The following is a 23,518-nucleotide window of genomic DNA, read 5'->3' as shown; positions in this document are numbered from 1 at the left end:
CTGCAGAGTGAGTGGGTTAGAAAGATAGGAGAGATGAGAGATGAGAGAAGACAGAGAGAGGAATTGAAAGGAAGGTAAGTAGAAGGGTCAAGCTTACAAGGAAAAAAAGGGAGTGATAACAAAAGAAGCTCTGGGGGGAGAAACCAAAGCAGAGAGATGAAGAAAGCAGAAGAGGCGGGACGGTTCGTTTTGTGTTTCCGAAATTTCTCTGGGTGGGTTTCTACGATGATCCAGCAACTTCCACCGGTCGGTCAGGCAACGTGATGCCCCTGCAGGTTGATATGTTCTATAAAGCAGTTCTAGACGTTTCTGGGGGCAATTGTGCTTGATTTTCCTATTCTTGAATTCTTTCAGACTTTGGTTGCTCTGAGTTCAAGCTGAACGTTGCGGCCTGAGGCACCCCGCTCTAGAATCTTCCCCATATCAAGGTCCTCTTTCAAGTCAATTCCTGTCGTATTTGATACTCCATGGTCCCAGAATTCCTCAATTTACATATACATAAAACATAGAAACAGTGTCAAAAAAAAAGGAGATACAAGAAAGACCGGAAAGGCGCACCACCGTTGAAACCTGAAGTTTGCTATGCTAGTGAAACAGAAATGCGATATAACGGGGAAGTAATCATAAGAAATATGTTGATCGTCATGTCGAAGATAAGACCGACCCAGGAATAAAAAAAGAAAGCAAAAAAAAAGGTCGAGTTAAAACAAAAGTGCCCAGAGGAGGAAGGGAAAGAAACACAACTTTTCCAGCCTACCCGGACCAACCGCTAATATGCACTGTGACAGGAAGAAAAAGGAGGGGGGGAGGCAATAGTCACATAACATGTCATTAGAAGAGACGGGGCAAAAAGAAAATAAAAGGACCAAAATGGGAGTAATACAGATCCTAGAAGATCGACCGAAGAGAAGCCATTGAGATGACTGCACCGACGTGTGAAGGAGAACGGGGAGGATCGTCGGGATCGTATAATTATTTAAGCAGCCTGAGCCTGGCTGCGGCCCTTGGCGGCAACGTTGCCACTGCCGCCGCGGCCACGGGGAGCGAAACCTCCACGGCCATCGCGCTGGAAGCCACCACGGCCCTGGCTACCGGCACGGTCACCACGGCCACGACCGGAGCCACGACCAGCAGGGAAGCCGTTGCCTCCAAAGGCATTGCCACGGGGACGACGTTCCTCAACGAGGATCTGCTCGCTGCCAATCTGGTGGGGGTTGGCAGCAACGGCAGCAGCGTAGCCAGAGGCCTGCTCGAACTCAACGAAGGCACAGTTCTTGGGGCGGCTGACGTCGAAGTACTTCAGCTTGCCGAAACGAGCCAGGGTCTGCTTAAGCAGACTGGCGTCAACCTTCTCGTTGACGTTCTTGATGTAAGCGAGGGTGGTCTGCTCCTCGCCAGCACGAGGCTGAGACTTCTTGTGATCATGGCCAGCGGTTTGCCATCCGGCATCAGTGGAGCCAGTCTCCTGAGGACGGGCAGCCTCGGGGACGGGGGAGGCGGTAGCGGACTGAGCAGCAGGAGCTTGAGCAGCGGGAGCCTGAGCAGCGGGGGTCTGAGCAGCGGGGGCGGTGGCCTTGGGGGCTGCAGGGGCGGCAGCCGCCGCAGCAGCAGCAGCCGCAGCCGCAGCCTTAGCGGGGCCCTTACCAGCAAGTGCGATGCTGGCCCAAGTCTTGGGAACAGCAGGGGTGGGGGCGGTGTCCTTCTCGGGAACCTCCTCCTTCTCCTCGGCAACAGGAGAAGGCTCAGGAGTCTCAGGCTTCTCATCGTTGACGACCTCAGCCTCGACGGCGGGAAGAGCGGTGGCCTCCTCAACAGCGGGGGTACCGTTGGTCTGGGAGACGGCCTCCTCAGGCTGCTCAACCTCCTCATTGGCCTCAACTTCCTCAAGCTTCTCATCGACCTTGGTGGCAGCGACTTCCTCGGTCACCTGGGTCTCCTCAACGGGAGCCTCGACGGCCTTGGGGGTTTCGGTAGCAGTCGGAGCAGGGGTGGAGGGCTCGGCAGCGATCTCCTCCTCCTCGTCGACCATGTAGCGGAAGATGTCGTTGAGAACGTAGTAGCCATTGGGCTGCTCAGCGAGAACAAAGGTCTGCACGAACTTGCGGGAAGGCTCGGACTTGTTGGAGATCTCACCAATAACGGAGACCAGGATGTTTTCGAAAGAGGCCTGAGAGTCGACGTTCAGGACGCGCACCTTGCACTCCTGGAAGTCAAGCTGCTTAATTTTATCGTTGATAGCCTAGGTGGGGGTATAAGTTAGAGACCTTCTCCTCGATGGATAGATTTAACGTACCTTGGTGCCGACGGTGACGGGCACGGACTCGGCCTCAGTGCCGAAGACCAACTGAGACCGCCGAGAGTAGAACAGGTGCAGCTTGTCGGGGTTGCGGCTCATGGTGGTGTAGTACTGCTCGACGAAGTACCAGCCCACCTCGTCCTTGGAGATGTCATTCTTCTGGTCGGTAGGAGTAACAGTGGTAGGAGTGGAGGACTGGGCAGGCTGGAAGCTGGCCGCAGTGTTCATGGTTGCGTGGTTGAAGGAGTCGGGATAGGCGTGGGCAGGGTAGTTGCCATTGATGGGAACTTGGGTCATGTCGGCCATAGCGTCGGATTGAGGGGTCTTGTCTTTGGGGAATGAAATTAAATTTGACTGAGCACGATGGAAATAGTGGACACCGCAAGAGCCAAAAGCTTTCTAGGACAGGCGGAAGCGAGAACAAAGCGATCAAGTTCTAGATATGAAGCAGTTTTGATTTCCTCGCTTCACTGAATGCGCATTAGTCTTCGCATCCCAGACGGAATTGGACATGTGGATCAAACTCACAATGCGAAATGAACCTGGCACCAATGCAAGCAATTGAAGAGATTCAAAGGAAAAGGAGAAAAGAGCCGAGGCAAGGAAACCCGGAGTGATCTTAAGAATGCGGCAAGTGAAGTATAGCTGCAATGAGAATCCGGGAAGACTCTTATGTGTGGCGGAAAGATGGGGGGGATCTGAAGCCGATTGGAGATGGAAACGGAAAAGGATCAAGATAAATGTCTCGGAGATAGGACGGAGATGAAGAAGTTGGAGGGAGAATGGAAGTAAAAGAGATGGAATGAAGCTGTGGAAATTCGCCTTCGAAGAAAAAGCGACTTCCTTCGTGACTCCGTGCGGGTTTCGCGTGGGCTTGGCGAGACACCGCCCGGCAGAACTGTGTCCAGATCAGGCCTAGTATATCAGAAGCTTGCGATGAGCAGTTGACCGTTTGCTTTATTGGAGGTTAAATATAAAAATAAGACTTATAGTGCAGATAGGGCAGATAGGGGGGTTCCACAGAGTCCACTGCTCGTGCGTTGTATACCTGTGGAGTATATGTCCGATTAATCTCGAGATTTAGTACAAAAGAACGAATATTGGTTATATCTATGGAAAATACAACAGTGGACTGTATAAGCACTGGCCAGTATCAAGTATCCAGCAGAGAAACGCTGCAGAAAGAAGAAACATATGATTTTGTAAAAAGTCAAGGCAAGACAAGCCATCTAACAAGACTGACCATATCCACAATTGACACTCAAAGAAAGAAACAATGCGAATCTCAAGTCAAAACGCCGCAAACTGATCCTCAAAAAAGAAAGGGGGTATGATAAGACGTTAAAGGGTGCTCGACTGCAAAATCGACAACGATCATGAGAGCCGTGTCGACAGAGGCTTGAAAAAAAGTTGTAGACCTCCAACCCAGGGGGAAAAAAAGAAATGGGACAGGAATTTAAAAGAGACAAAGAATGATTGGGGACAAAATCACGCAGTATAGTGGAATGAAAGAGTTGCGAGCGCACCTCCGGATTGGCAGACAGGATTGAAATCAGGAATCATCTGCCGCGGCATCCTTCTCGGAGAGAGGCTTGCGCATGACAGCATCTTGACCAGTCATTCTCCGGCCGAGAGCACGCTCGACCTTAGCGCCGAGAGCGAGCTTGTTCAAGTTGTCTGATTTCTCCTCAGTAGGCACGAAGCGCTGCTTGGTGAGGGGTTTGTTCTCGAGGCGCTCGAAGCCGTCATGGAGGTGGGTGATGTCGGCGATTCTGGGGTCACCGCTGGGAAGGCTACCAGTTGTGCGATCGGAAGCAGCCAGCGAAGGGTTTCCACTGATGGTGGAGAATCGCTTTGAGTTTCGGTTCTGCGGGTGTGTTAGACGGGGAATCTTGAATGTCCTGCACCGGGTGGGACAGGAGGGGCATAGGGGGCACAGGGTGGCAGTTTGGTCACCTACCGACTGGGACATGATGGGGCGCTCCGAATCGAGAGACTGTTGGCGAGCCATTTTGAATAGTGTGAAGGTCGTGAAAAGGGATGCGCCGGGAGATGAACACGGGTTGGGGTAGAGACTAAATGGGGGGAGATGCCTGTGCAGAAAAGACCTGTTAGCGTCTTCTAAGCGGAGACAATTCTTCAGCAAGGGGCAAGGGGCACATACGAGACTGCAGGGGTTGACAGGTTTCGGGGAGCCAGAAGCTTAAAGCTGAAAGTTGGGAAAGTTCAAGCGCAAGTTAGGAGAAGCCAAACGGGGTGGGTCGTGATTCAAAAGTGGTGGGGAATTGTAAAGGGGGTTGGATGGGAGGTGGCTTAAAAGGATCGACGTGATGAAACTCAGACATTCTCTGATATCATGAGCTTCTTTTGCCACTTTGCCACGTGCGGTCCACGCGAAAGCTCGGCTTTTAAAGTTGGCCTGAAGTTCTGGAGAGACTGTCGGGAGTGCGGGTAATCTTCATTTTGCAAGACCTGGAGCCTGACTTGAGGACACCCATTTTCTGTCTACTGTATACGTAACTGAAATGATCAAGGGAATCATTGCCATCTGATATGTATCCAAATGCCCAGTTGACCTGTACAATACTGTATGTAGGCCAACACGGCATGCTGCACCCCTTTCACACCAGATCGAAAGTACAGGATTGAAATCATACGAGTGCTACCCCGTCTCAAATCATAGTGGATACTGTTAAAAACTAATTCTAATCAGAGGTTGAAAGAGCACTATATGTGGTCTATCTCATATGATATGAGTATCTATCCCGTCCAAACTGTATTCAAGTTGGAGTACAATATGGTTGGTCGTCAAGGACAATGTCTGTACATAGGTGGTACATGCTATATTGATTACATATAGGTTGACTAGTTGCCTAGGTAATCGAACAATTAGTTGTATCTTTATACAAACTCCCCCTCCCTTTGACATTCAAAGAAAAAAAGAGACAAAGAAGTAAAAGAGTACAAGTTGTTCCCGATAAGGTGGGCGGTGTAAAAGCTATGTAATAGAACACGCACCCCGCCTCACTCCGCGTAGATTCTGCCGGGCTCAATTACACAATTGTGCAAAGCTCACCTCGCACAATCTTCTTCCCAATACCAGTCAAATTCCCAGAAGACAGAAACAGACCACAGCTATGCCCAAGCATAAGTCCTTCCTCAAGGAAACCAAGTCAAAGAAGAAGTCTGCTTCAAAGCAGGTATGTTATATTGACAAGCACACAACACAGTCCAATCATGATCTCATACCTCGAACTAGGCGCCAGTGACAGCCGATGATTACCTTGCTGGTGAGTCCAAGACAAGCCATAACAAAAAACACCCTACAAAGGGTATCCATGTTACATGCAGACAAAGCTAACGAATCCCAGCGGGCGTCGAGCTAGAAGAAGCAGGCGAGAAATGGCGAGCCGGCGATGCGGCCAAATCCATGCGATTCTTCATGCGAGCTATCACAAACTACGACGAAGGATTGCAGAAACATCCCGGGACTTTCGACCTAGCCTATAACAAGTATGTGAAAAGAGAAAATGTTGGCCTGAATTTCTACTCAAGCTATCTCTGACACTCCGTCTAGAGCCCGAGTCCAATACGAAATCACCCAACATCCCAAGCTGGCGGCACAACTCCCAGCGCCACAGGGGGAGATTCTGCAGGTGGCACTGCAGTCACACCGGGAAGCGCTGGTTCTAGAACAGGACAATGCTGACGTGTTGTTCAATTCGGGCCAGGTGCTGACGAGTCTGGCGGAGTCCATGTCGAACTCCAAGCACCCTGGCGAAGAGCAGTTGGTGCAGGCTGGCACTTATTTGCAAGAGGCCATTGAGTTGTTTCAGCGGTGTTTGATGGTGCAGGAGATGAAGTATACTGAGAGACAGGAGGAGATTGAGGCAATGGAATCTGGGGCTATGCCGCCCCAGGAGCCGGAGCCAGAGCCTGTGGAGCAGATGCAGACGCAAGCTGAGGGCTCGGGTGAGGAACCGGAGCAGGAACAGGAGCAGTGGGCCATGATTGTTGAACCTGTTACGAAGAACACCCTGGTTGATACAGCCGTGGCGCAGTTGGAGACTCTGACGACATTGTGCAACTTGTTGACATTCAACCCCGGTGCTGGTGGTGTTGGCTGGGTGCAGGAGTATTCGTCAGAGCTGGTGGAGTCGCGGCTCCCTGCTTATGCCGAGGGCTCAGACAGACAGTATGAGGGGGCTTGGCACGAGCCAAGTTCATCTGTGCCTTGAATGAGCTCCTGTACCGTGGCGGACACACCGATATCCAAACATACCAGCAGGAGGTTGGGCAGGTGTTTGGGCCGGATCTGGATGTTTCCGCGGACCCTGAAGGACTATGCGCCAAAGCAGATGCACTCACATCACTCAATGCATCGCTTAACGATATTCCCCCATCCGAGGATGATGAGGCATTCGAGAACGCCGTGGCAGTCCGTTGGAAAACACTTTCGACCGCCTTGGAAGCTCTGACAGCTGCATCCAAACACCCAGATGCTGACAACCTGCCAAAGATCCACGTTGGACGGGGAGACGTGGAGATGCACCGCTGGCGACTGGGCCGCGCACCTTGGAACCATGCCATGGCGAAACAGAATGGCGCCATGCTCCTGCGCAATGCGCAGACATACTACCGTGGCGCCGCTGCATTAGCCCGTCGCGATGGGGCAGCCGAGGAAGAACGGGACGGATCATGCAAGGAAGCAATTGCCGCAGCACTGGAGGGCCAAAACACTAAGCTTGAACAGCTCAAAATCACTGCCCTGCAGCAGCTGGTCGCCGTAGCACAGGATATGGTGGAAGACGGACTGGTCGATGGAAGGGAACTGAGTGCGCTGATCTCATGAAACAAATGAAATCATCTCGAATACACACAGGCCTCACAGACCCGAACGAGCATTCACCTCTTCATCCATCTGGACCGCATCCTGGCGAAGATGATGTTCCTTGCTGAACTGCGTGGCAGCCGAGGCAGCACCCTCAATATCAGAGACCACAGATCCCAGATGCGCCAGCAGTTGTTCGATTTCCTGTCTCTGCGACTGTACAGTCTGCGCCAGCTGCGCATTGTCCGCATGTGTCACTTGAAGCCTGTCATTCAAGGTTGACTGCGCTTCCAGCAGATACGGCGTGAGGTGTGCCTTGTACAGATCTTCCGCACCGAGGGTATGTGGGCTGTCAAATAAGAAAAGTCAGAAAAAGCCCCGAAATCAAAAGTCCAAAAAAATCACATCATCCATATCCAATGAATGCTGTAGAGCGTAATGTTCAACGTACACAGTTCTCTCAGAATCCTCATTCTCCTCTTCCTGCTCCCTCCGTTCCCTAGCCTCCCCGACCAGCCGATCCAGTTCATTCAGATGCGGCACAACGTCCCTCTCATCAACAATCTCCTCAAACTCTGCCTTTGCGCTTTCCTCCAGCTTCGCGTTCAATTGTCGCCAGACACTCTCTAAGCTGGCAGGGACATGGCGCGCTGGGGTAGGGAAGCAGCTTGCGAAATTCACATATGAATTTGCGCGGAGTGTGCGCGCTAGGGCCTGATCGAATACTTGGTGTAAACGTGAAGCACGTGGGCCGGGGGCTTGTGGGATTGAGGCTGGTGGGGGAGGGGACGTTGATGCCGGTGGTGGTTGGTGAGTGTCTGTTCCGGGTTCGGCCATTGTGCGTGGTTGCAAGAGGTGGATTATGCTGAGAAGTGAGATGCTGTAAGAGAGCCTTGCCTTTGGGTATGTTGAAGGAGTGTAGAGGGTGTGTTGATGCTCAGGAATTTGGTGATTGTTCCATTGCCGGGATTCAACGCGACGCGACGGTCACGTGTTTCATAGAGTGATTTGGTTATTTTTACGCAATCGTTGGTTATACTTCTGTTGAAATACTATTGAAATATTGAATAGCTGGAAAAGTATATAGAGAGAATCAAGCCATAACAAGTATGGTAATGTTGCCAAAGAAGCGAAATAACAAACTAGATTTCAGCCCTAAGTACTTGCATGCAGACCCAAGCAGCAATTTTGCATATCAAGGGTCTATTCTACCTTCCTCCAGCGCGACAGGGATTTTCAAACTCACTGATCCTCTTCGTGTATGAGAAGGCTCCAGCTTTGCCTTAAAGCAAGAAATATGACATAAAGCTGCTTGGGCACGGATATCCTGCCAAAGCAATTTGAAAGCAGGCCATGAGATCGAGACGTAAATAAGACTATTCCAAAAGCCTTGAAGTGGAAGAACGAAGGCACCGACAAATTTGAGACCGAAAGAGACTCTGTCTGGGTGAGCGAGTGAGTAGGCTCTGTTTATCGTAGATGGGACCTAGATGTGAGTAGTTAGCACAGCACGAAGTAAACCCTGCATTCATGAGCAAAAGTCTGATAAAAAAACAGAGCTTACCCAAGTCACAAGCAAAGCAATAAAAAACAACATGGCATACTTAGTATACGCCCAAGCAGCCGAATTAGCCTCAGTAGCAAGAGACCTCCGCTGGGACGCAGAATCCATATCCACCCGTCCAGCCTTAAATTGACCATCCTTCTGCGGCGGAAAAGAAGTAAGCCGTGAATTATGTTCCGAGCTGAGTGGCACATCTCCAGAGCTCCCACCCTGAATGGTAACAGAGTATGGCTTGAACGAAGGAGACGGAAGACCGTGTGGACCACTGGTGGATGGATACCGCTGCTCAGGCGAGTAGCATGCAATTTCCCTAGTAACCTGAATACCAGCCAGGGTAGCAAAGGGTGACACAGACGGTACGAAATAAGGGTCGAGAGAGTCGATACCGCCGAGGTTTCGGAGTTGGCGTCGTTTTTGATAAATGACTGATCCTGCGCGGAGGTAGATGGCGAATGTTAGTGAGATGACGAACCAGACTGGTCCGTAGAAGATGGCTATACGGAGGAAGTCCCACGGGATAGCGATCCAGCACCAGAGCTGTGAAGTGAGCTGGGTTAGTCTATGCTGGGTACCAAATGGTTAGCTCGATATCTCACGATTGCAGAGCCATAGATCCGACCTCGAGCCTGGGTTGTGACGAAGAAGTATGCGAAAGCTGGGACGAACGGTGTGCCGTAGCAGAACAGGACATACTTCCATTCTAGCTGACGGAGTTGCTCGGAGTTGTATTTGTGGAAGAAGGTTAGGTAGACGTTGCATGCCATGGCAAAGGTCCATAGGGCGTCGGCGGGCATGAACCTTTACGGGTCATATTAGCAGTGAAATGGGGGTGAGATATAGAGAACAGAGAGAAACAAACACTTACCATTGAATTAGAAAGCCCTGAAACTGACAGAGCGCACTATCAATCCCTATATGAATCCCATCCTGGGCTATAATGGCGGCTACGTTGGCCATGATATTACCCCATGACGCATAAAACACCAGACGATTGATAGGTTTACGAAAGGATGTAGACCAGATGAATGTGGAGACGATCACGAAAGTGCCAATGAGGGAAATAGTCGAGCAGACCCGTTCTGTGGCTGAAATTGCCCACATTTGCTGTTCTGATAGCACCATAGTGTACCATGGCATATAGAGCACGTAGCCGAGAAGAGAGACTCCTTGACTTGAAGATAGATGATCTTATCAGGATGCAGACTGAAGGAGAGAGAAAGAATAGATCAGAAGCTCGTGATCAATGGGCTACACTTGGGCTTACGGGCCGAGTCGAGGACATAGCCTGTTTATCATCCGCATATGGATTAGGAATGAAAGCTAATTACCAAGAGAGATCCGATTGGTATGTTTGATTTGGCTTCCAGGGACGTCTTTTAAATGGGTTCACCGTCTCAAACACACCGCAGGGAGTCAGGTTACGGCCGAGTAATGGGAAGACGCGAGCCTGGGATGTACGGGCAGTACAGGAATTGCTGTTAGATGTGAGGATGAAGGACCGGGAGACTGCAGAGACATGGAAGGGGTGACCTGTATCACTATATGCGCAGTTAGGTACTATCAAGACATGTAACGTTGGGCAGCGTTGAATGAATAGACCTCAACGGGATAGGTGACCTGACACAAATGGCATAAGCCAAGCAACTAACCTGGGAAGTCGAAAAAAGCAGCCTATTACCTGCGGAGGTCTGAACGAAAAAAGACTCGGGATATTATCCGAGGTTCAAGAAAATGGCCAAACGCTTTTCTCTCTGCCTGGGGATGGAATTAAACAGGCCCTAAGAGTCTTTTAACTACTTGAAACAAGCATAAGCAGGAAAACTCCCCAACTGATTGCAAACTAAACGGGCAAGGCCCAAGCGCTGTTCCTTAAATAGTGTCCGGGTTGAATAACATTCGATTTTGGAATAGAGCAGAAAATAAATTATCTGCCTCGGATCGCAATGTGACATCTCCAAGCAGACTCGTCTTCAACGAAAATGCCCTCCGCCCTTTGAAAGATAGAAAGAAAAAAAAAGAGGAAAAAAGCAAAACCACGATCATCGGGTATAACGCCGAATTCTCCCATGTCCATTGTTCTAATCGAGCTCGTCATCTCGTCATGCGTGGCCTAGGCCATTAATACGCAGGCTGGGGAGGGACAATGCCTCCATACCCAGCCATCTGCTGCTGCTGTTGCTGTTGCTGCAATTTAGCCTGGATCTGGGGCAGATCGTGGAACCACGGATGCTGCAGAGCCTCAGTGGCGCTGATACGCATCTCCGGACGAAGTTGGAGCATGCGGTTCAACAGATCCATGCCAATATGGTCCATTTGAGGGACGATCAAGGACAGGTCCTGCGTTGCGTAGATGTGGAAGTTGGGCTTGTATTCCGGGAGTTGCGAGATGTTAGGCCATGTGCGCTCAGATGGTGTACCCATCAGACGGAAGATCTTGGTCAGTTGATCCTCGTTGGTTGTGCCGGGGAAGAGGGGCCGACCCGTGTACATTTCGGCCATGATACATCCGGCGGACCAGATATCGATGCTGGTGTTGTAGGTGCGACTACCGAGGAGGACATCCGGTGCCCGATACCACAGAGTAACGACCTCGTTGGAGAAGGTGTTGACTGGGATACCGAAAGCGCGGGCTAGACCAAAGTCACCCAGCTTGAGTTGTCCCTTCTTATTGATGAGGAGGTTCTGTGGCTTGAGATCGCGGTGAAGCACCCGGTTGTCGTGGCAGAAGGCGATACCCTTGAGAAGCTGGTGCATAAAGGACTTGACGGTGGCAGGGTCCAGTTGGCCGCGGTCACCGCGAGTGTCCATATACTTTTTCAGGTCTCGATCCATGAACTCGAAGACGAGCATGAGTTTGTTCTCGGTGTGGATGACATCGTATAGCGAAACAATACTCTCGTGCTTCAATTCCTTCATCAAGGAAATCTCACGAATAGCGGTGGAAGGAGTCCCTTCCTCCGAATCGAGATGGATTTCCTTCAGCGCCACCATCTCTCCAGTCTGGCGGTTGCGACCTTTGAAGACCTATTCTGTATCAGCGGTGAACGACGGGGCAACCACGGAAACCGAGAGGAGGATCGAGACGTACGGTAGCATAGGTTCCTTCACCGAGCTAAGTAGAGGAATCATAGATTAGCGGGAGTTAGGAGTTGGGGGGATAGGTATAGACCAGGGCGTACCTTCTCCAGCTGCTGGAAGGAACTGGGCTGCTGGGACTTATCCATGACTTGTGGAATGGGAGCCGACGGCCCTGGTTTGGGTTTAGAATGGAAAAGAAAAGAGCCTGGGGAGACAAGACTGGAGGCGATCTTAAAAGGATGTGCAGGATCCCTAAGCCGATCCATGCTGAGACGTGAGGGAGGAGCCCCGCGTCTCAGAACGGCCCGGGAGTCATCGACTTTGGCTGAGTGAGCAACTTCATGGATTTTCGAAATTTGGCAGAACATGAGAAACCTGACATTTTCACGGTCTATTTCGATAATTTGGTCCTCTAATGTTTGTTTTTATTTGAGTTACTCTATAGTTCATTCATAGGGAGTTGTGATACAACGGTCGGTAGGATATCCTGCGACGGATGGCTGCAACGCACATGGGAACTGGGCTCATCCTCAATGTCTCCAAAGAGCATGGCTTCGTTCCTCACTCCGCCAACATTGATGATACCAATTGGCATGCCTCGTTTGTGGGCTCGTTCCACCAAGCGCCAGGCTGAATAGGTTGCCAGGCTGCTACCGAGGATGAGTAGCCGCCCAGCATCGTCGATTGCTTCTTCAGCCGCCGACTTGACCAATGTGTCGATGTTTTCTCCAAACATGGTCACTGCAGGTTTCAAAATCCCAGCAGTGGAATTCGGTAACCATGCGCCGTCGCTCTCCACCTCTACATGTCCCTTGGTACCATCTTTCTGCACGGGAGGGCTCTCCAAGCAGGTGGGACACGAGGGGTACCGGAATGTAGAATATGGTGCTTCTGCAAGATCAACGTCACCATCTGGGTTGAGCTTCAGGCCTTTCTGCCGCTGCTCCTCCGGATTGTTGGTGTCCAGTGCGCCCATCTCAACCATGCGTGCCAGGAACTCTGCCCACGCTGGGTTCAAAGTCTCCAACGACGCCTGAAAATCAGCCCGGGGAAACTGATTCCGACAGCTTGTGCAGACCACTGATCGTAGATATCCGTGTAGTTCGAGGGTATCCAGTTCTGGGTGCGCGAGGGAATGGAATGAGTCCACATTCTGCGTCACGACAGAACTGATGTAGCCTTTGTCACTGAGAGCTTTGATAGCCCAGTGAGTGGAGTTTGGCTTTGCTGTCACCAAACCCGGCCATCCGACGAAGCTGCGAGCCCAATACCGCTTGCGCGACTCATGACGTGAGATGAACTCGTGGAAGTAGATCGGTCGATAGGATTTGTTTCGTCGGTAGGTGCCCTGGTCACCTCGGTAGTCTGACAGACCAGATGCGACAGAGATGCCTGCCCCAGTCAGTAGCACGGTTTGAGAATGTCTCCCCACATCGACGCCACGGAGATTGAAGGATGGTGGCGCCGTGAAGAAACGACTGACAGCATCGATGGCGCCTGTCACGGTACGTGCAGACTGGGGGACTATAATGGCTGGCGGTAGCGGGCCCGTAAAAGGGATTCGAATCGCAGGCGTCGTCATTGAGGACGCATCCTCCGTCGCAGATGTCTTGGCGGAGGAAAGCAGAGCGGAGGTTTCTCCAACGGATCAGTTCTTGGCTGCGGGTCGCGGCTTATGCTCGGGAAACCTTGGAGAGGCTTGCAAAGGGTGGGATTCGTCAAGGCTGACAAAGAAATTAAAGGAATGCGATGATTGCCCCGTTGAGACTCTTCGCAAGTTGTGTTTGAGCATGATTTGCAGCTATTTCCCTAATTCCGAGACCCAAGTGCCGGCAGTAGATCACTAATGCAAGCATGCAGATTGGAGAACGAACCTTGGAAGTCAAGAATCTCCAGGTAGAAGCGGATTACATGATCGGGGCCATTCCCCCATTCGTCCTGACTTGAGGTTTCTTTGTAGACACCCTGTCCATTTACCCTTGTTGGCCGTGCTCGCGTGTCTACTAGAGAGATGCCGCTGACGCAGCCCCTGCGGTGCAGGCTTCGTCCTTCCCTCCACTCTATCCGCATTTCCAGTCTCGGATCCGCGCAGCGTCGCATACTTACCTCCGCTCCCTTCTTAAAAGACGCTTCTTCCTTTCTGTTTCACTCCAGACCACGAGCTCTCCGTACCCCCCTTGCCATGACACAAACTCGCGGACATGGTGGTCACGGCCACCACCATCATCACCACCATCATGACAACACCTACCTGACCTCTTCGAACAAACGCGATGCTGGCGTTCGCATTACCCGAATCGGCCTAGTTGCCAACCTCTGCATGGCCATTGGAAAGTTCATTGGCGGCTACGTCTTTCACTCTCAATCCCTGATTGCCGATGCGTACCACGCGCTCACCGATCTCGTGTCCGACTTCTTGACCCTTGGAACTGTCGCCTGGTCCCTTAAGCCCCCGAGCGAGCGATTCCCCAATGGCTACGGAAAGGTCGAGAGTATTGGTGCTTTGGGTGTGAGTGGACTTTTGCTCTGCGGTGGAGTGTTTATGGGTCTCAATGCGGGACAGGTCCTGCTGGCACAATTCTACCCAGAGGTGGCTGAAACAGTAGCTCACTCTGGGATGCTGGGACATGGTCACTCGCATAGTCATGGACCCATCGGTCCTAGTATCCACGCGGCGTGGATTGCTGCTGGATCCATTGTTGTGAAGGAGTGGCTTTACCGTGCGAGTAAGTACAGGAAACTTGACGAAGATGTGTTTATCCTCCAAAATGACTGACATTTCTATAGCTATGAAGGTTGCCGAAGAGCGCAAATCCTCGGTGCTTGCTTCCAATGCTATTCACCACCGGATCGATTCCCTCACGAGTATTGTCGCCATGTTCACAATTGGAGGAAGCTATGTCTTCCAGGACGCCACCTGGCTGGATCCGGTTGGTGGACTCCTGATCTCTTTGATGGTGATTAAAGCTGGTTGGGGCAACACCTGTACCTCCCTTTTGGAATTGGCGGATACCACTGTTGACGAGGATGTACGAACCTCGGTAGAGGATGCCACCATGAAAGCATTGTCGGAGCTCGAGGACGGCAGTGATATCAAGATCCGCGACGTGCAAGGCATGAAGTCTGGACAGAACTACCTGATGGATATTGAGCTAGCTGTTCCCGGCGCCTGGCCTATCAGCCGGTCTCAAACGATCGAACAAAGTGTTCGTCACACTGTTGGAACCGGCGTTCGTGGTGTGAAGCGGATCAAGGTCCGTTTCATTCCGGCGGAACAGCAAGAGCTCACCTTCTCTGATGAGTTCGTTGCTCAAGATTCCAGTGCCGACCCTGAGCCTGAGAGTCACCACAAGCACCAATAGTTGATGATACCCGTGAAGCAGTCTGTACTGTGTATAGATATATAAAACATACTCGACTTGGACTACTGTGCTCCGTATAAGCCTTGCGATCTTAGATATAGTGGAGACCTCTATTCAACCGAGAATTTAGCAGAACCCTATTTACCCGGCTGTCTCGGGGTGAACTTGCTCTAATATGCCTGGGAACTCATAACAGCCCTACTTGGCGCTCGGTATATCTTTCCCAGTCTGAAAGATGTATGAAAGTGTAGATATCAACCGGGGTTGGCAAGTCTTAACCGGCTATAGTTATCCCTTGACATCATTGCGGGTTCACCCCCAGGATCTGGCCGCTTTCACTCACTCACTCTCTCTCTCTCTGATAAATTGACCTTCTCCCTGCGTATTTGCCTAAATAAAACCGAGTCCTTTTTTCTTCTTCTCTGATCTCAATTGTTAAACTGCTATCCCATTTCTGCGAACCATTGCTGTCGCAGAGTAATTGTGTTCTGTTATCAACGTTACTCCCCCACCATGGCGTCTGACAGCCCACTCTACATTGGCTTCGACCTTTCAACGCAGCAGTTGAAGGGTTTGGTTGTCAACTCGGATCTGAAGGTCGTTTACATTGCCAAATTCGACTTTGATGCCGACTCGCATGGCTTCCCAATCAAAAAAGGTGTTATGAACAATGAAGCAGAGCACGAGGTGTTTGCTCCGGTCGCTCTGTGGTTGCAGGCACTAGATGGCGTCTTGGAGAGTCTGCGCAAGCAAGGACTTGACTTCCGCCGAGTGAAGGGAATCAGTGGCGCAGGACAGCAACATGGAAGTGTATACTGGAGCCAGAACGCGGAGAAGCTCCTCTGCAATCTGGATTCGAAGAAGTCCCTTGAGGCGCAGTTGGAGGGCGCTTTCTCCCACCCATACAGCCCCAATTGGCAGGATTCGAGCACGCAGAAGGAATGCGATGAGTTCGACGCGGTTCTTGGTGATCCTGAACATTTGGCACAAGCCACAGGAAGCAAAGCACACCACGTAAGATCTCCAGAGCCCATCCAGATTGACAAGCATGCTAACATTTCGTTAGAGATTCACAGGTCCTCAGATCCTTCGCTTCACGAGGAAGCACCCCAAAGTATACCAGAATACATCGAGAATCTCCCTGGTTTCGTCCTTCCTGGCCTCCCTCTTCCTGGGCCATGTAGCCCCATTCGACATCTCCGACGTATGCGGCATGAACCTGTGGAACATCAAGAAGGGGGTTTACGACGATCGCCTGCTCCAGCTCTGCTCGGGTGTCTTTGGGGTTGAGGAACTCAAGCGCAAGCTCGGGGAGGTACCGGAAGATGGAGGCCTACACCTGGGCCACGTCCATTCATACTTCGTGGAGCGCTTCGGCTTCAGCCCCGATTGTACAGTCATCCCAGCAACCGGAGACAACCCAGCGACCATTCTGTCGCTTCCCCTGCGGCCATCAGATGCCATGGTGTCTCTTGGTACCTCTACCACCTTCCTTATGTCCACCCCCAGCTACGTCCCCGATCCCGCAACACACTTCTTCAACCACCCAACCACCCCCGGACTGTACATGTTCATGCTGTGCTATAAAAATGGCGGTTTAGCCCGTGAACATGTCAGAGATGCACTCAATGAGAGCCTAAAGGACACTCCTGCCCAGCCTTGGGCCAACTTTGACAAGGTTGCACTGCAGACTCCCCCGTTGGGCCAGCGGGATTCAACAGACCCGATGAAGATGGGCTTGTTCTTCCCCCGACATGAGATTGTGCCTAACATCCGCAAGGGACAGTGGCGCTTTACATATGATCCTAACACAGAGAGTCTGACAGAGACGACTGATGGATGGACCACCCAGGACGAAGCTCGGGCCATTGTTGAGAGCCAGATGATCTCGCTCCGTCTGCGCTCCAAGGAGCTAACACAGAGCCCTGGTAATGGACTTCCTGCTCAGCCACGACGGGTGTACCTCGTTGGTGGAGGATCCAAGAACAAGGCCATCGCTAAGATTGCCGGTGAAATTCTTGGTGGTGTTGAGGGTGTGTATCAGCTCGATGTTAGCGACAATGCCTGTGCTCTTGGTGCTGCATACAAGGCTGTCTGGGGTATCGAGAGACAGCCTGGTCAGACCTTCGAAAACCTGGTCGGTCAGCGGTGGAACGAAGACCAATTTGTTGAGAGAATTGCGGATGGCTACCAGAAGGGCATCTTCGAGAAATACGGCCAGGCTGTCGAAGGCTTTGCGAAGATGGAGCAGCAGGTCCTGCAGCAGGAGGCAGAGAAGGGCAACTAAAAGTAATTAGTCTAGACTGGATATATCCTTCACCTATACAATATAACATGAGGCATGAGGTCTAAGTTGAAGTGTATCGAGGCAAAACTATGACGAAAGATGGGGACACGGGGTTTTGTGCAGCCCCTTGCCCTAGAGACATTCACAAAGAAACAACTTCAACTCTTTACTTACTACTTTCACTTGGATTTCTAATTTCCTTTGTCTATCTTGATCTTCAATTCGACTAGCGAAGGCGGAACCAGGCACGGAAACTCGATTACGATACCATGGACGATATCGTCCTCCACTGAAAAAACAATTTTAACAACACACACACCCCTCCTCTCTCCGCTCCCCTTCCACGCTACAGGGAGACAGGGAAGATGGAAGAACAGGTGAGTTTCTCATTCCTTGCTCAATTTAAATGCACAAAATTTCCCCTACACCCATCCCCATACCGCCCCTCCCCCGCCCTACAGCCCCTCCCCTCAGCACGAGATGATTGACACCGCACAGGTAGCAAATGCCATTGAGATCGCCTGGAATCCGACCTCCGACCAAGCTCTCAAATCGCAAGCCTACGACTACCTCAACCAACTCCGCTCCGACCCCTCCGGATGGCAGGTCTGCCTCGCCCTCTTCACCAAGTCTCCACAGCAGCCCGAGGTCGTACGGCATGTCAGCTTGGAAATTGTCAATAGTGCCGCTCAGGTCGGTCTGATCGATCCGGCCTCACTGCTGGTCGTTCGTGATGGTTTGCTTGGTTACCTCCGCCAAGTGTACGGACCCGAAGCCTCTGTCGCCCCCGATGCACCCTACATCCAAAACAAAATTGCACAGACGGTCACCTACCTCTTCTCTTCGCTCTACGCTAACGGCTGGGAGACATGCATCGACGATCTTCTCGCTCTGACTTGTAAGTCCGCAGCTAGCTCGGGCCGGGACAATCAGCTAGGAATTGTTTTCTACCTGCGCGTGCTCAACTCGATTCATGAGGAGATCGGTGATGTGCTGGTTTCGAGGTCCCGCGGTGAGCAGGACAAGGCAAACACACTGAAGGACTTGATCCGTGAGAGGGACATGCAGAAAATTGCCAACTCGTGGCAGGAGATTATGGCGGTCTGGCGGGACGGCGATGATTTGATCATCGAGATGTGTCTGAAGGCCGTTGGCACGTGGGTCAGCTGGATTGACATCGGCCTGGTCGTGAACCAGACCATGTTGGATCTATTGTTCCAGCAGCTTGGACGGGCCGAGAAGCAGGAGCTCCGGGAAGGCGAGCAGCGGGTGCGCGATGCTGCTATCGATGTTTTCACGGAGATCATTGGTAAGAAGATGAAGCCTTCCGACAAAATCGAGATGATCGTCTTTTTGAACCTCGACTCGATCATCACGCAGCTGTCAAACAGCCCTCCCCTACGAGAGAACCGCTTCACATTCAAGTATGATACAGATCTGGCCGAGACCGTCGCCAAGCTTGTCAACAACACAGTTGTCGATATTGTGCGAGTTTTGGAGAACGACAGCGGGCCTATCAAGGAGAAGGCAGACAACCTTTTGCAGGTCTTCCTGCCGCACATTCTGCGATTCTTCTCCGACGAGTACGACGAAGTGTGTTCGACTGTTATTCCCTGCGTCAACGATACCCTCACCTACATCCGCAAGCTCTCCAAGGCGAACCCATCCTTCGAAGCGCGCAACAAAACTATTCTGCTTCCGATTCTCAAGGCCATTGTAGCGAAGATGCGGTACGATGAGACCTCTAACTGGGGCGACGAAGATGAACAGACCGATGAGGCGGAGTTCCAAGATTTGCGCAAGAGACTGGGTGTCTTGCAGCAGATTATCTCCTCTGCTGATGAGCAGCTTTACATTGATGCCATCTCTGAGGTCGTTGGAACTACCTTTGAAAATCTGCGAGCCTCTGGAGGTCAGCTTGACTGGCGTGACCTTGATCTTGCTTTGCACGAGATGTTCTTGTTCGGAGATATGGCCGTCAAGGGCGGTAGTCTCTACCTGAAGGGTGCTCCTACCGGTGTGGCTGCGAGCCGTCTCATCGAGATGATGCTCCGCATGGTTGAGTCTGACATTCGATCCTTCACCCACCCGGCCACCCAGCTTCAGTACATGGAAATCTGTGTTCGTTACAGCTCGTTCTTCACTCACCATACTCACCTCATCCCCGGTGTTTTGGAGAGCTTCCTTCAGCTCGTTCACCACCCTGTTCGTAAGGTTAAGACTCGTTCGTGGTACCTCTTCCAGCGTCTCGCGAGACAGCTACGCAGCCAGATTGGCAACGTTGCACAGACCGTTGTGGAAGCACTGGGTGACTTGTTGGTTATCCAGGCTGAGCTGCCCTCCGAGGGTGACGATGGTGATGAGATGTCTTCTGAGGACCACGAGGGCTCCGCAGATGCTGTCTTCAACAGTCAATTGTATCTATTCGAGTCTGTTGGAATCATCTGTTCTACTCCCGGTGTTGCTGCCGACAAGCAGGTTCTCTATGCCCAGTCTGTGTTGAACCCTGTCTTCGGAGACATGGAGCGTAACCTCGAAGCCGCGAAGGCCAACGACGAGCGCGCGCTGCTCCAGATCCACCACGATATCATGGCTCTTGGAACACTCGCCCGAGGCTTTTCCGACTGGCAACCAGGCACCAGCTCGCCATCTGCTCTTCCTGCTCCAGAGGTGTCGGCAGCTTTCTCCCAGGTTGCTGAAGCTACCCTTGTTGCCCTTGAGTCCCTCAAGTCCTCATTCAACATTCGAACTGCTGCTCGCTTTGCATTCTCCCGTCTCATCGGTGTTCTGGGCGCACAAATTCTCCCTCAGCTGCCCCGCTGGATCGATGGACTCTTGACACAGACATCCTCGCGCGATGAAATGGCCCTTTTCCTTCGCCTTTTGGACCAGGTTATCTTCGGATTCAAGGGTGAAATATACAGCATCCTCGACACTCTCTTGACCCCTTTCCTGCAGCGAGTCTTCTCTGGCATTGCTGACCCCACTACCGGCACTGATGACGAGATCCAGCTTGCCGAGTTGAAGCGGGAGTACCTGAACTTCTTGCTCGCGGTGCTGAACAATGATCTTGGGGCCGTGATTATCAGCGAGAGTAAGTTTCATATCTATCCCGGTTACATCCAACAATACTGATCTTCTACAGGAAACCAATCCATCTTTGAGACTGTCATCACCACCCTAGAGCACTTTGCCAAAGACATCGACGACTTTACCACCGCCAAGATGGCATTCTCCGTGTTGGTCCGTATGGCGGGCTCCTGGGGTGGGCCAGACATTGCCCCCGCCCCTACCAACGGCGCAGCAACAACTGCAGTCGCACTCCCTGGCTTCGGTGGTTTCATGATTACTCGTTTCTCTCCTCTCTGCTGGGCGCTCCCAACCACGCCGTCCTTCAACTCAAAGGATGCACAGGCCAAGCAGGTCCTTGCTGAGGCCGGTGGTCTCCAACGCACCATCTACAGCAAGACAGGCATGGAGTATGCAGAATACTTACGAGGCCAAGAACTGCCCGGAATGGGCATGGGTGCTCCTCTCATTGAGGAGTTTTTGACTGCATTGAGCCAGTCGGACGTGAAAGGGTTCCGGCAATTCTTCCCAGTATGGTTTCAACTCCCTTTCCTCTCCAGCAATAATGCTAACCCACCAAACAGTCATTCATCCAACGATTGAGCGCATGAAGTTTCCTTTTCTCCTTCTCTCTGTCTGCTTTCTAGATTCCCCCATGCCATATTTATGTTTTGACGCGACGAGGTGACGTCTATCCTCATACCGCATCCCAATCACATCCCAATCCCAATCCTCAAACATCCCCTCCCACTGCCTTCTTTCACCATCCGCCATCTTCTATACCATCTACCAACCAAGATAGCCGATTTACACACGGGCACATGAATCCCGCAAGAAATATCAATAAGGCTAGATCCAAGACGCGCGGGAGCAACCCAAACCTTTCAAACCCCAAAATCAAAAAAATATTCACCTGTCGTCAAAAAGTTCCTAGTATATAGCGCACTTTGCCACCATCCATTGTCGAATCCGGATCATTATTGCTATTGTCTGCTTTCCGGGCTCGTTTCAGCATTCTCTTTGTCTCAGGCTGAGGTTCTGTTCTGTTTTGTTCATGGTGCATTCGCATTGTGGAGTTTCGTTCTCTGATACTTTTCATATTTTACTTCCATATTCATATCCATATCCATGTTTCTTGTTGATATCGGTATCGATATCAATGTCCATTCTCATTATCACGTTTCTCAACATAGTGGTTAATATCATTGTCGTTTGATGTTGCGATATCTTGTCTTCTAAGCTCGTGAGGATAGGTACAAGGGGTTCTTTCTTCTTATTTTTCTTCTTGGTGAAAGCTTGTTGCGTGGATTATTCAATTGGGAGGCTGTCCATCTTTGTGGACCGGACTGGCCTGAGTGGAATGAACGGAATGAGTGGCCTCAATATCAGTTTTCATATTTATAAAATGCCGCAGAATTAAACACTGAAGCTGAAACGGGTCTAACTTGTTTCTCTTTAAGTTATAAATACATACTTACCCCCCATCTAGAGGCTCACGAACACAATCCAATCCAATCCAATCCAATCCAATCCAATCCAATTAGTCTAGCACTCATCCATCTCCCTATACATTACCCAGTCCACAACTTTCCATCCTAAATAACAGACCTGACCTTAACACTCGACCGCTCACTGACACTGAGCAAATCAACGAATCAGAACCAGTTTACTGTATTGAAACGAGAAGCAAAAAGCAAGGCAGAATAAAATAAAAAAGAAGATCACATTATATATGTTCCATTAAAGGGAAGGAAAAAAAAGGTGAAACACACTATGCAAAGAGATACTTAGCAGCATGCTCAACATGATCGTCGGCAAAGGAAGCCATGGTAAAGTACGAGTGATCATAATCCGGCTGATAGCGCACATTCAGACCCTTGAGTCCGGCGTCGCGGGCAGCAGCTTCAAAGTTTTCGGGGAGGAGCTGGCCTTGCTTGTAGAAGTTGTCACCGGTGCCCTGGGATATACTGGTTAGATATGGATATTGGGTGGAATGCATAGAATGGGAGTGAGAATGGGAATGGGGAGGGGGGTTGCAGGTCAGAGGTTATACATACAACATCAATAAGAATATCCAATGGACCACCAGTCCACTTCTTAATTAATTCAGTGGCATCGTGCTCTTTCCACTTATCCTGCTGATCATCGCCGAAATAGCCATTGAAGGCCTTCTGGCCCCAAGGACAATTGATTGGGTTTGTAATTGGTGCAAAGGCAGAGACGGACTTGTATTTGCCCGGATTGCGGAGGAACTGGAAACAATTTTCTGGTAAGAATTTGCCAAAGAAAAAAAAAAAAAAAAAACCTATAGCGGAAAACCCTATTCGATAGAACAGGGGAGAGATGGGAATCACATACGAGAGTAAGAGCACCGTGGCCACCCATACTGTGTCCAGTGATACTGACACGGCTCGAGTCGAGCTGGGGGAAAGCAGCAAAGACAGTCTGGGGCAGTTCCTCAGTGACGTAGCTGTACATGTTATAGCCGGCATTGTAGGGGGCCTTTGTGGCGTCGACGTAGAAGCCTGCGCCGGAGCCGAAGTCATATGCGTCGTCTTCGCCTTGGATGTTCAAACCGCCTAATTAATGTCAGTATATTGCGCAAATCAAATCCATCAAGTGCTGATTATAGAGAGATCGACAGGTGCAATTGAGGAAATGACGCAATGGAAAAGAAAAAGAAGAGGAAAAAAAGTACGTACGCGGACTGGTATCAGGGTACAGCACGGCAATGCCCTTCTTGCTTGCACCGTGCTGGAAGAAGCCCTTCTCGGAACAATTATCCGCAGTGCAGGTCAGACCAGAGAGGTAGATGAGGACGGGGACCTTCTGGGACTGAGCCTGCGGGGGCAAGTAGAGGTTGAATTTCATCTCGCATTTTGTGGTTGTGGCAGCATGGCTCAGCTTGAGCAGCTTGCCACCAAAGGAGGCGATGGTTGCGTTCGTAGTGACAGACATGGTGAGCAGAGGACGTGTACGGAAGAAGAGAAGAGAAGATGCGGGAGTTGACGGTTTTATGGTGGGGGGAAAC

The 23,518-nt window shown here is 51.1% G+C and overlaps 11 protein-coding genes across 11 annotated transcripts; 4 read left to right on the top strand and 7 right to left on the bottom strand.

Annotated features, from left to right (window-relative positions):
• Positions 1-976: 976 nt before the first annotated feature.
• Positions 977-2,602, bottom strand: N7511_000927 (NTF2 and RRM domain protein; the record flags this gene model as incomplete). The annotated part of the gene is made up of 2 exons (XM_057123352.1): positions 977-2,239; positions 2,294-2,602. 2 exons carry the CDS (start codon positions 2,600-2,602, stop codon positions 977-979), a joined length of 1,572 nt encoding a protein of 523 aa, XP_056989085.1.
• Positions 2,603-3,848: 1,246 nt separating this feature from the next.
• Positions 3,849-4,307, bottom strand: N7511_000926 (uncharacterized protein; the record flags this gene model as incomplete). Its single annotated transcript, XM_057123351.1, has 2 exons — positions 3,849-4,163; positions 4,257-4,307. 2 exons carry the CDS (start codon positions 4,305-4,307, stop codon positions 3,849-3,851), a joined length of 366 nt encoding a protein of 121 aa, XP_056989084.1.
• A 1,126-nt stretch (positions 4,308-5,433) lies between these two features.
• On the top strand, positions 5,434-7,148 carry N7511_000925 (uncharacterized protein; the record flags this gene model as incomplete). The annotated part of the gene is made up of 5 exons (XM_057123350.1): positions 5,434-5,496; positions 5,556-5,586; positions 5,668-5,809; positions 5,874-6,525; positions 6,582-7,148. 5 exons carry the CDS (start codon positions 5,434-5,436, stop codon positions 7,146-7,148), a joined length of 1,455 nt encoding a protein of 484 aa, XP_056989083.1.
• A 33-nt stretch (positions 7,149-7,181) lies between these two features.
• Positions 7,182-7,964, bottom strand: N7511_000924 (PMF1/NNF1 family protein; the record flags this gene model as incomplete). The annotated part of the gene is made up of 2 exons (XM_057123349.1): positions 7,182-7,476; positions 7,579-7,964. The coding sequence occupies 2 exons, from the start codon at positions 7,962-7,964 to the stop codon at positions 7,182-7,184; spliced, it is 681 nt and encodes a 226-aa protein (XP_056989082.1).
• Positions 7,965-8,322: 358 nt separating this feature from the next.
• On the bottom strand, positions 8,323-9,813 carry N7511_000923 (putative cAMP receptor-like protein; the record flags this gene model as incomplete). The annotated part of the gene is made up of 4 exons (XM_057123348.1): positions 8,323-8,613; positions 8,692-9,228; positions 9,288-9,489; positions 9,557-9,813. The coding sequence occupies 4 exons, from the start codon at positions 9,811-9,813 to the stop codon at positions 8,323-8,325; spliced, it is 1,287 nt and encodes a 428-aa protein (XP_056989081.1).
• Positions 9,814-10,809: 996 nt separating this feature from the next.
• On the bottom strand, positions 10,810-12,035 carry N7511_000922 (cyclin-dependent serine/threonine-protein kinase phoA; the record flags this gene model as incomplete). Its single annotated transcript, XM_057123347.1, has 3 exons — positions 10,810-11,715; positions 11,780-11,803; positions 11,871-12,035. The coding sequence occupies 3 exons, from the start codon at positions 12,033-12,035 to the stop codon at positions 10,810-10,812; spliced, it is 1,095 nt and encodes a 364-aa protein (XP_056989080.1).
• Positions 12,036-12,208: 173 nt separating this feature from the next.
• N7511_000921 (putative SIR2 family histone deacetylase) lies at positions 12,209-13,351 on the bottom strand (the record flags this gene model as incomplete). Its single annotated transcript, XM_057123346.1, has 1 exon — positions 12,209-13,351. The coding sequence occupies one exon, from the start codon at positions 13,349-13,351 to the stop codon at positions 12,209-12,211; it is 1,143 nt and encodes a 380-aa protein (XP_056989079.1).
• A 429-nt stretch (positions 13,352-13,780) lies between these two features.
• N7511_000920 (cation diffusion facilitator family transporter) lies at positions 13,781-15,131 on the top strand (the record flags this gene model as incomplete). Its single annotated transcript, XM_057123345.1, has 2 exons — positions 13,781-14,495; positions 14,557-15,131. 2 exons carry the CDS (start codon positions 13,781-13,783, stop codon positions 15,129-15,131), a joined length of 1,290 nt encoding a protein of 429 aa, XP_056989078.1.
• A 513-nt stretch (positions 15,132-15,644) lies between these two features.
• On the top strand, positions 15,645-17,418 carry N7511_000919 (xylulokinase; the record flags this gene model as incomplete). Its single annotated transcript, XM_057123344.1, has 2 exons — positions 15,645-16,145; positions 16,198-17,418. 2 exons carry the CDS (start codon positions 15,645-15,647, stop codon positions 17,416-17,418), a joined length of 1,722 nt encoding a protein of 573 aa, XP_056989077.1.
• A 365-nt stretch (positions 17,419-17,783) lies between these two features.
• N7511_000918 (Ran GTPase-binding protein LOS1) lies at positions 17,784-21,098 on the top strand (the record flags this gene model as incomplete). The annotated part of the gene is made up of 4 exons (XM_057123343.1): positions 17,784-17,795; positions 17,917-20,512; positions 20,564-21,018; positions 21,072-21,098. 4 exons carry the CDS (start codon positions 17,784-17,786, stop codon positions 21,096-21,098), a joined length of 3,090 nt encoding a protein of 1,029 aa, XP_056989076.1.
• A 1,160-nt stretch (positions 21,099-22,258) lies between these two features.
• N7511_000917 (S-formylglutathione hydrolase) lies at positions 22,259-23,445 on the bottom strand (the record flags this gene model as incomplete). The annotated part of the gene is made up of 4 exons (XM_057123342.1): positions 22,259-22,444; positions 22,545-22,739; positions 22,846-23,066; positions 23,190-23,445. The coding sequence occupies 4 exons, from the start codon at positions 23,443-23,445 to the stop codon at positions 22,259-22,261; spliced, it is 858 nt and encodes a 285-aa protein (XP_056989075.1).
• Between the last annotated feature and the right edge of the window lie 73 nt (positions 23,446-23,518).

Source organism: Penicillium nucicola, assembly GCF_028828085.1.
Source record: "Penicillium nucicola strain IBT 29836 chromosome Unknown utg000001l, whole genome shotgun sequence".
In the NCBI taxonomy this organism is placed as follows: Eukaryota; Fungi; Ascomycota; class Eurotiomycetes; order Eurotiales; family Aspergillaceae; genus Penicillium; species Penicillium nucicola.
This window is presented reverse-complemented; position numbering and strand designations above follow the sequence as displayed.